The sequence below is a fragment of the Fukomys damarensis genome, unplaced genomic scaffold (assembly GCF_012274545.1).
Source record: "Fukomys damarensis isolate Sample0158 unplaced genomic scaffold, DMR_v1.0_HiC HiC_scaffold_17, whole genome shotgun sequence".
Taxonomy (NCBI): Eukaryota; Metazoa; Chordata; class Mammalia; order Rodentia; family Bathyergidae; genus Fukomys; species Fukomys damarensis.
In genome coordinates this window covers 18534614-18543467 of record NW_022900929.1, presented here as the reverse complement: position 1 = coordinate 18543467, position 8854 = coordinate 18534614, and the positions used below count along the sequence as shown (strand labels likewise).

The following is an 8854-nucleotide window of genomic DNA, read 5'->3' as shown; positions in this document are numbered from 1 at the left end:
CCGCACCATGTTCGACTTCGATGCCTTCTACCAGGCCCACTATGGGGAGCAGCTGCAGCGCGAGCGGCGCCTGCGGGCCCGGCGGGAGGCCCTGCGCAAGCTGCAGGAGGACCGGGCCAAGAAGGGCTTCAGCTGGGAGGAGACCCGCGACACCACTGTCATTTTGCTGCTGCTTCTCATCTTCATCACCATCGGCCTTCGCATGTAGGGGAGAGAGGAGGGAAGGGGAGCCTCCCCAGCCAGCCCCAAGAATATGGCCTCTGTTGAGAGCCCTAGCCACTGGCCTTCAAAGCCTACTTCTGCTGGGTGCGAAGGGACAGTGCCCTCATGCCCGCCCAGCCGATGACTTGCACATCCTTCCCCTTGGTCCATAGAAGGCGGCCCCAGGATGAAGTCCGGGAAACCCTCCGGAGCCTCTTGGGTGCCTGCTTTTGTTGCCTTCGTGTAGCCAACTTTCCGCACCCTTGCTTGGGCTTCATCATAAAGCCCTGAGCAAGATTTGCCTCTCCTGCCCCACATTTATTCTGGGGGTTCCTCTGTAACCTTGAAACGTGCAATATGGCCCGTGTTCGCTGCCAAAAGAAAAATTCTGGGGTTGTATGAGACTAGTCTTTCTGTGCATTGCCCCAAGTCACTGTAAGACTGAGCCAGGGTAAGAATGTGGGCTGTGGGAAGCTTGCCATTCCTCCAGGGGCTGCCCCACACCTCTCTTCTGTTGGCAACACTTGGCAGTGGGTGAACAGGGTCATCAAGTGTAAGGACTGCTCCTGTGTCCATGTTTATGGAGTGAGTGACCTTGGAGAAGTAATTCTATGCTGTGACTGCAGAGAAAGAAGTCATTTGCTTTCTTGAGGTCTGTCGTTGGCATATTATCCATAGTCCTAATCCACAGTGATTATAGCAGGATGCTGCTAGTGCCAGGTTCATCTTGGGACAGAGTGCCAGTCACCTACATGCCCCTTTACTGTCCATTGCTAACTATGCAGTCAGTCCCCTCTGAAATAGACTTGGAACTTGGGTCCTGAAATGTGGCCATTGCTCCTGCCAAATCCTTGAAACAGGGCTGCTGAGAGTTGTGGGAAACTTTGGGGGTTCAGAGTGCCCAGGACTACCCCAAGGACAGGATAGGAGGCTTACTGGTCAGTGTGGAGACTGGGTTTCTTATGCGGAGTTAGCTGAAGGTTGTTTTTGGATTTTCCTGTTCATGCTGAGCAGTTGGTCCAAGTCCCTTGGTCAGAGCCACAGTAGTTACAAGAGTCCCTTAACTCTGACTCACCACTGGTGGGGAGTGGGTCAGTTTTGAGATTGCAGGTGCTGGTGTTCACACACTGTAAAGCTGTAGAAGAAAACCCTGGCTAGAGATCTATGGTGAGGATGTGGGCCCAAGACTAGTGTCTAAAACAGGAAGGTGTTTTGGTACATTAATACCAATTGCTACTTTTGACGTTTTGTGTAAGATTTCTGTGTAAATCGGGATAAACCCAGCTGGCTGTGGTGCATGTCTGTAATTCCAACTATAAGGCTGAGGTAGGAGAATCACAAGTTCAGGACCAACCTGAGCAACTTAGTGAGATCTTGTCTCAAATTTTAAAAAATTAAAAGGGCTGAGGGTGTACCTTAGTAGAAGAGTATTTAGCATGCATGTATGAGGCCCTGGTTTCAATCCCCAGTACTGAAGGGGGAAAAAAAAAAAAAAAGAAAAAACCACCACTAGTCAAGCTTGGACCTGAAAACTGAAGAGTATTTAGCATGCATGTATGAGGCCCTGGTTTCAATCCCCAGTACTGAAGGGGGAAAAAAAAAAAAAAAGGATAAACCCACATCTAGTCCAGCTTGGACCCTTGGAAACCATTCGGTTCTCTGTCACCTTAGAGGTGGGGTAAGCTTCTAGCCACAGGCTTTGTAGTGACTGGGCAGAAAATAGGGTGCCTGAGTTCAGCTGCCCTCCCTAAAACTGAGTCTAGGCACTCCACGGCAAGGGAGAGATGTGGGAGGCTTTTTGAAAGACCCCATTGGTTTCCATGGTAACATTTCTCCCAAACTCCCACCTCACAGATTGTCCAGGTCTTTCCTTTCTCTGCCTGTTAGTAGCTCTGGTGAGAAGAACGTGAATTAAGCCAAACACATTAGACCTGTCTTCTGAGGCTGTTTCCTGTGCCCTGGTAGTGGTACAGGCTCCCGATCTGAGTCCTTTTTCATCTTTGGTTACAAAGCAAAACTCCACCCGGAATGGCAGATAAGGGCAAGAGGACACAGTGTACCCCAGACTCTGATGAAGTGGGGAAATAATGCAGGTACCAAGACTGCAAGAGCAGCAGACAAGGGCCCTAACTGGGGAAGACTCAGCCCACCAGAAAGAAATCTGGTGCATGTCCCTTGCCATTGTGATATTCTTCAGACTTCATCAGGATGTTCCTCCTGAGCCAAACTGCGTTGTCCCCTCACAGCTTCTTTATTGAATGCTGGGTAAAAATGATCCCTCATGGACCCCAGTCGTGAGAGAGCAGGATGTCTTCCTGCTTGCTCCCTTTTGAGCTTCTGGCTGTTATTCAATAGGTGCACCTCTGGCCTCTGTCGTGGCCCCAGTATGAGCCAGGACAATTGAGAACCACCTTTCTCAGGCCAAGGCGTTGTCTACTGGGTCTTGAGTGACCCAAGAGGCCCTGAGAGGCACTGAGTTAGTGGCCACAACACTCCCTTTTAGGAAATGGGAAGGGCTTGGCTCTGGAACCTTTAGGCTTCCTAGGTCACCAGACCTGAGAAAACAGGCTGAGAAAGGACACAAGAAGAGTGGGTTCTATCCTGGCCCTTGAACGCTGTCATCTCGTTGTCCCGGTGGTGAAGTCACATAGTGCCACCTGCCTGTGAGCAAGATCACGGGAAAGGCCTGCCTCATTGTCCTGCTCTGCTCACCCCTTGGAACTGGTTTGCCGTCCAGGTGAGGCCGTGTGTGGAACAGCTGAGAGACCCTCTAAATAGTTTAAAGCCGTGATGAGCTTGGAATCTGGACCTTGTGACCTTACTGACACCAGGAGCTCTGTGCCCCATCTCTCGTTCCGAGGTCACAGTGTCACTATGAGAGTCTCCCCATCACTGCCTCCTGACCTGCCCCAAGCTGGTTCCTGTTGCTAGTCTTGAGATGGGCTGCCTCTCCCCATCCGGCCTTTGTCCCTTCAGCAGTCACACACTTGGCCCTGCCTGGGAGGGGACTGCAGCATACACATGCAGGCCTGTTTCAGTGGGACCAAGAGCAGACAGATCAGGGCCTGGGCCACAACCCAACTCCAATGTTTGACCTGCACAGTGTCCTAAAACAACTTTTTAACTGACTTTGAAAACACAGGAGACTTTGCAGAAAAATACAGATTGCCAACTTCTCAAAAAATGGGAAAATCTGCCATCATTGAGATCAGGTAACTGCCTTACTGCCTTGGGGAAAGCATCATCGCCCTAAAGATGAGACATTGCTCCCCAGTGGTGGCACTTCCACCAGCTGGAAGCAGTGACATGGGAAGGACCCTAATTCACACATTTGTGCCATTTTCCAGTAGCAGAAAAATATTTCTCTACCCATGTGTATCAAGTGAAAACCAACAAAGACCATGCACTTCCCAAAAAGTTGATCTGGGAGCATTTCTTTGTGGAAACTGCTTAGCACCTCTGTGTCACCTTCCTGGCCCCTGTGGGCATTTGAGTTGGTGACAGATGCGCTGAGTATAAACCCTCAGGCCAGCAGGGCAGTGCTGGGACAGAGCCCAGGTCCTTGCACAGGTTAGAAAGCACGCTACCACAGAGCCACACCCCCGGCCCAAGTATAAATCTTATTTTCATTGTAGGCCAAGAAACATTTTTTTGAGGGGCCTACAGCAAGGGCAAGCAAGGGCTTAGGCAAGTCTGAGAGGTCCTTTGGTAGCATAACACCAGTTCCTCCAGCCAGGCTTTTGTGTAAAATCCTTGTATAAATTGAGACAGCCCTGCAGCAACATGTTCTGCAAATCCATCCAACTTGTTCTCTTGGAAACCATTAGGTTCTCTTGCCTTTGAGGTCAAGGGCAGGCTCTCAGGCAGGCTTTGCAAGGACCACACTACACTGGCTCAGGCCTGCTCAGCCCAGTGAGCCTTGCTTGGTAAAATGATGCATATTTCATGTTTCGTATTTGGAAAACAAGGAGGGAAATTTAGGAAATCATGGAGAAGCTAGTGATTCCCAAGAAAGAGGTGTATGTAACATTTTCTTGAGGGACAAAAACTTTTTAATTCAAAAGGGGTAGGAGTTTTATTATTTGGGGATGATTTCATTCAGGTTTGTAAAATCACGAGTGGCCTGTCATAGGACCTATCTCATGGGCCCTGCATGTCCACCCTCAACTTTATCTTGTCACAGAGGATCATTGCCAGAATTGTTTCCTGGGGCCTCAGAACCTGGCAGCAGGGTCTAGGCAGGAGGAAGGGCCCAGGCTATCCAAAACCTTCCAGAACATTCCATGCACCTTCAAGCAAAGGGCTTTGGGAAGCTTTTCAGCCAACTCCAAGCCTTTTTTTATGTCCCCCGGAACTAGGCCCATGCTGTCCCCACCAGCCTCAGCTCTTGCTCAGGCTGAGCCACGCAGGCCTTTGTGGAAGATGAGGTATGTGGGGAGGCCTTCTGAAGGACCCCATCCAGTTCCCAGTCTCTCTTATTGCGGTCTTGCCTTTCTCTGCTTACCTGCCCTGGGGTCCTGGACTTGAGCCTTCCTTTCTGGATGCCACTATCCACATCATGGTAGAGAAAAGCTCAGACAGGCACAACTTCAGCCTCTTTCCTCCCTGTGGTTACCGACTAAAATCTTGAAGCTCAGACCAGGAAGAGGAGACCTCTGTCTTCTCAAGAGTCACACTGCATCCCCTAGTGCAATGAGGAGGGCAGGTAGGTTCTCAAGTGAAGTAGACTCTCGGTGCTTTAACTGTGCCATCTTAGGACAAGTACAGATCGAGGATTCCAAAGCTCACACAAACCAGTCCCTTCAGCTGCTGCCCAAGCCTCTAGAGATCCTGTCAGCACCCCCCAGGCTCTGCTCACACACCGAGACCGCACTAGCCTGGTGGGCTGCTCCAGCGATTTGCAAATCTCCCTGCCAAACTGTGCTCCTCAAACCTGACCTAAGCACATCCTGCTGGCCCTTCTTGCTCCACACTCATCAGCAAGCTGAACACCCAGCAAGCTGAGGACAGGTCCCCCAGCCCCACAGACCCGTCCAGCGGGGGCAGTCCTGTGGCAGACCGGAGGGGAACCGGGTGGCATGGTGATACAGGCAACACTGGGAAAGAAGGTGTGGACAGGTAAAGCCTTGGAGACAGGTGGTGGAGAGCAGGCTTCTGGCCAGAAGCGCTGTGAGGTAAGGTTTAGGGAAAGCCTTCTGTCCTGTAATCCAAAGAGGCTTCTCAAGAGGCAGCAGCGGTACAGAACCTGCAGGACAGGTGGACCAAGGAAAGAAGGGCCTCTCAAGAGTGGGAAGCTGGGGAGCTGCGGTGGAGGCTGATGGAGGGGCAGAGAGGAGACGGGCAGCATCATCCTCATCATCACATTTATTGACGGCCCCTAGGAGGTGGGGCTGGGGACAGAACATACAAAGACAAGGACCTGCCCTCAAAAAGGTTCCATTCTAAGGAGACAGGGACAGAAAAATACAGAATGGTCTTTCCTGGATGGCCCACTCTTGCCTGTGCAGGTCAGATGCCCCCAGCCTACCCTGCCCCAGGGGCTGGAGCAAGAGAGGGCCCCGTAGCAGCCCCGGAGCCATGGTGTCCTTGGCCCCCCAGCTGGGGCCTAGCCGCCTGGCTCCTAGGTGGTGGCTCCAGAGCTGGGGGAAAGGTAGGTTAAGGACATGATGGAAAACGTTCCTATCAGCCTTGGCATTGTGCGAGCCCAGTGGAGCAGCGGGGTGCGACAGGCACCCTGGGCGGAGCCCCCAGGGAAGTGGGCACCTTCCCAGGCCCCATGGTGATAAAGTTCTTGCTGAGGCGGGCCCATCGCCCTGGAGCCCCAGCCGGGGAGACAAAGGCAGAGGTTCCTCAGTGCCAGGGCCCAACACCCTGCCCACCCACCCCCGGGCCTCTCAGGGCCTCCTCCAGGTGACCTCCTCCCCAGCTCAGCCTCCAGGGCCAGGGCCTGCCTGAGGCCAAGGGGAGGGGCCTGCCCCTCCCCCTACCCAGGCAGTGGGGGAGGAGGAGGAGCCTTGAATCAAGTTTGTCGGGGTCCCCCACTGGGGGGCCGCACCCTGGATCCTACCGGTGGGGGGGCTCTGGCTGAGAGGGCCGGGGGCTCAGCAGAGGTGCTGGGCCGAGGGGGCACCCGGGGGAGCCCTTCAGTGGGGGCACTGGGCGGGAGTCCAAGGGTGGCAGGCTCCGGGGCACGGCGGGGGGCCCCCCGGCAGCTCCAGTGGGCAGGACGGCTGCAGCTGGGAAGGGTTTGTGGGCATCAGTGGCAGTGGTGGGGGCCGGCTGGGCACAGCGCTCCCTGCGCCGCAGCAGCTCCTGCAATTTCTCAGCCTGGGTCCGCCTCAGGTGAGCCAGTGCCCGGCCACGCTGGAAGGCGGGCAGAAAGGCCTCCAGGCTCTGCTCGCCCAACAGCAGTTGCTCCATGTGTTCCTGGGTGGGCAGGAAGAGGATGAGTATGGTAGGAGGTGATCAGAGACCCGCCCCCAACCTGAGTCCCTACCTGCGTGACCACCGTGGCCCATGGCCCGAGTTCCAGCCCGGCCTGCCCTGCCTGGCTGATCAACCATGGGCTGCTGTCCTTCTTACTTAGAGAGTAAGGGCACTGTCACCAGGCCTGCTGGGTCAGAAAGCAGGCAGGACCCAAGGTGGGAACACACAAGAGTCTCATCAAGATGCCTAAACGTGGCCCAGGTCCCCTCTTCCCAACCCCTTCAATGCGTGGGGAGCTGCACTTCTGACCCAGCACAAGGGAGAAGCGGGCCCCGGAGTCTGCAGGCCAGCCTCTGCCACCCTGGGACAGTCAGGGCAGTCATGGTGGGGACCATACGCCCTGCTGTCCAGGGCTGACCAAAGTGTGGACAGCCATGCTGGGCTCTCAGTGGGCTCTCCAGAGGAAGGAGCTCCCAGCCACCATGCAGTGATCCCTCGAGAAGGACAGGGTGGATTTCCCTTCCAGACTCCAGGCCCAGCCATCTCTCCCCTCACCTCAGCCTCCTGCTCAGCCTCTTCCAGCTCAGCCTGCAGCCAGCCCAGTGCACAGTGGGGACTCCAGCGATGCATGGTGTCCTCTGAGGGCCACAGAGAGACAGAGTGACAGGCAGGACGGCCAAGCAGCTCTGACTGTGGGATTCTGTACTTCCCTTCCCTTCTCAGGAGCCTCAGTTTCCCTATCTGTACGAGGCCCGTGGGACCAGTTTGTGCTCTCCCCTCCAAAAGCCGCAGAAGAGAAAGCAGGGCCTTTGACTCCCAGAGCACCCCAAGGGGACACCTGAGTATCAGGCCTGCTTTCTCCCATGGCCCAGGGCCCCCATGATCTCTCCACCCAACCCTGCCCACCCACGGTGCCCCTTCCCACACCATTTCCCAGGAGTGACGTCCCTCAAGTCTGCCCAGGAGCAGATTTGCCCCTCCCCACTTCAGAGTCTGGCACCTGCTAAGGCCAACTGCACCCCAGCCCAGTGGGAGTCCCCAGTGTCCCTCACCCAGTCGCTGTAGCTTGTCGGCGCAGTTCTCAGCCACCTCTCGGAGCTCCTGGTACTTGATGGCCAAGGCAGCCCGGCCCATCTCCAGGCGGGGCCGCAGCGCCAGGTTCTCCTTGGCCAGTGCGTAGTTGGAGGCCAGGCACGCCTCTCGCTCCAGCTGCAGGCCCTGGAACTGGGGCAGAAAAGCGCTCAGAGGGCCCTGCCCGGGCTCAGCTCACTGCCACCTGGGGTGCTGGTGCACCCTAGGCAATGATGTCCACTTGCCCAGCCAAAGACACCTGCAAAACCCCTACCCTCAGGGTGGTGGGCCAACAGGTGGAGGGACCGCTGTTGGCCAGGACCAGGCTATGCCCTGAGCTCTCTCTTGGGCCTCAATTTCCTCTTCTACAATGTGAGTTAAAAGACCGCCTACCTTACGGGATTGTAGCGAGACTTAAGTGAACAAAACTACGAAGGCATCTACCAATGTTAGTTAATTTTTAATTTTTCAATTAATATGTCTGCTCAGGTCCCCGAGGAGTCCCCTCCCTCCTCTGCTCTATTTTCCATGCATGGACAGCTTCCCCTCTAGTTCCAGGCCTTTGTCTGCTTCCTCCTCAGGTGTGTGTGCCGGGAACCCTCCCACCAGCCCGTTGTGACTCTCCAGAGTGCTGTCTGCACCCCTGTCCCTTCCAGGCACCCCTTCAGGTGGCCCTGTCTTCCCTCCGCACCCCCTCCTCTGCCCTCCAGTGGAATCCCACACCCCCGCCAATACACACCCCCTTTTCCTCCCTGAGCTCCAGCACCTGCTTCCTGCCCTCCTCCTCTTGCAGGAGGCAGCCTCGGCCCCCCACAAGCCTACCCCTCTGTTTCTGGAGGGCCGAGCCTCGCTCCTGCCCGGACAAGGCTCTCCCCTCCATCTGTCCGCTGTCGGCTGCTCCTGCCCCTCCTCCTCCGCCTCCCTCCCGCACACACTTTCCCCTCTGCCCCCCAAGACGCCCAGCCCAGGCCTATCTCCCGCGGAAGAGCAACTTTCTCTATGGTGGCCTACGGGGCACAGCTCCCCTCCCGGCGGCGGGCACAAAGCCCCCCTGCGCCCCCAGAATGCGCAGATGTGCCCCTCGGCCCCCCAGGTGTCAAGCAGGCCCCTACTTCTGCCCCCGGAAGCCGCCTCCCCTTTCTGGCCCTGGGAACGT

General features: G+C 55.8%; 2 protein-coding genes across 2 annotated transcripts in view; one reads left to right on the top strand and one right to left on the bottom strand.

Annotated features, from left to right (window-relative positions):
- The window catches only part of Dnajc30 (DnaJ heat shock protein family (Hsp40) member C30), a 2049-nt gene extending 494 nt beyond the window's left edge, over positions 1-1555 (top strand). The window contains exon 1 of the mRNA XM_010619009.3: positions 1-1555. This exon is cut by the window's left edge and continues 494 nt beyond it. Coding sequence (XP_010617311.1) covers positions 1-208 — 208 coding nt within the window. The 3' untranslated portion in view covers positions 209-1555.
- A 3841-nt stretch (positions 1556-5396) lies between these two features.
- Vps37d (VPS37D subunit of ESCRT-I) lies at positions 5397-8800 on the bottom strand. Its single transcript, XM_010619007.3, has 4 exons — positions 8438-8800; positions 7680-7851; positions 7183-7265; positions 5397-6627 (listed from the first exon to the last, which is right to left on the bottom strand). The coding sequence occupies exons 1-4, from the start codon at positions 8576-8578 to the stop codon at positions 6265-6267; spliced, it is 759 nt and encodes a 252-aa protein (XP_010617309.1). The 5' UTR covers positions 8579-8800; the 3' UTR covers positions 5397-6264.
- Between the last annotated feature and the right edge of the window lie 54 nt (positions 8801-8854).

Bases quoted from the DNA above. Each gene is read 5' to 3' on its own strand.
- Vps37d (XM_010619007.3), bottom strand. From the start codon at position 8,578: ATGGAGGGGAGAGCCTTGTCCGGGCAGGAGCGAGGCTCGGCCCTCCAG. The intron at 7,266-7,679 runs GTGAGGGACACT...TGTGGCCCTCAG, and splicing joins CGACAAGCTACAGCGACTGG to AGGACACCATGCATCGCTGG. The intron at 6,628-7,182 runs GTGAGGGGAGAG...CTGCCCACCCAG, and splicing joins AGGCTGAGCAGGAGGCTGAG to GAACACATGGAGCAACTGCT.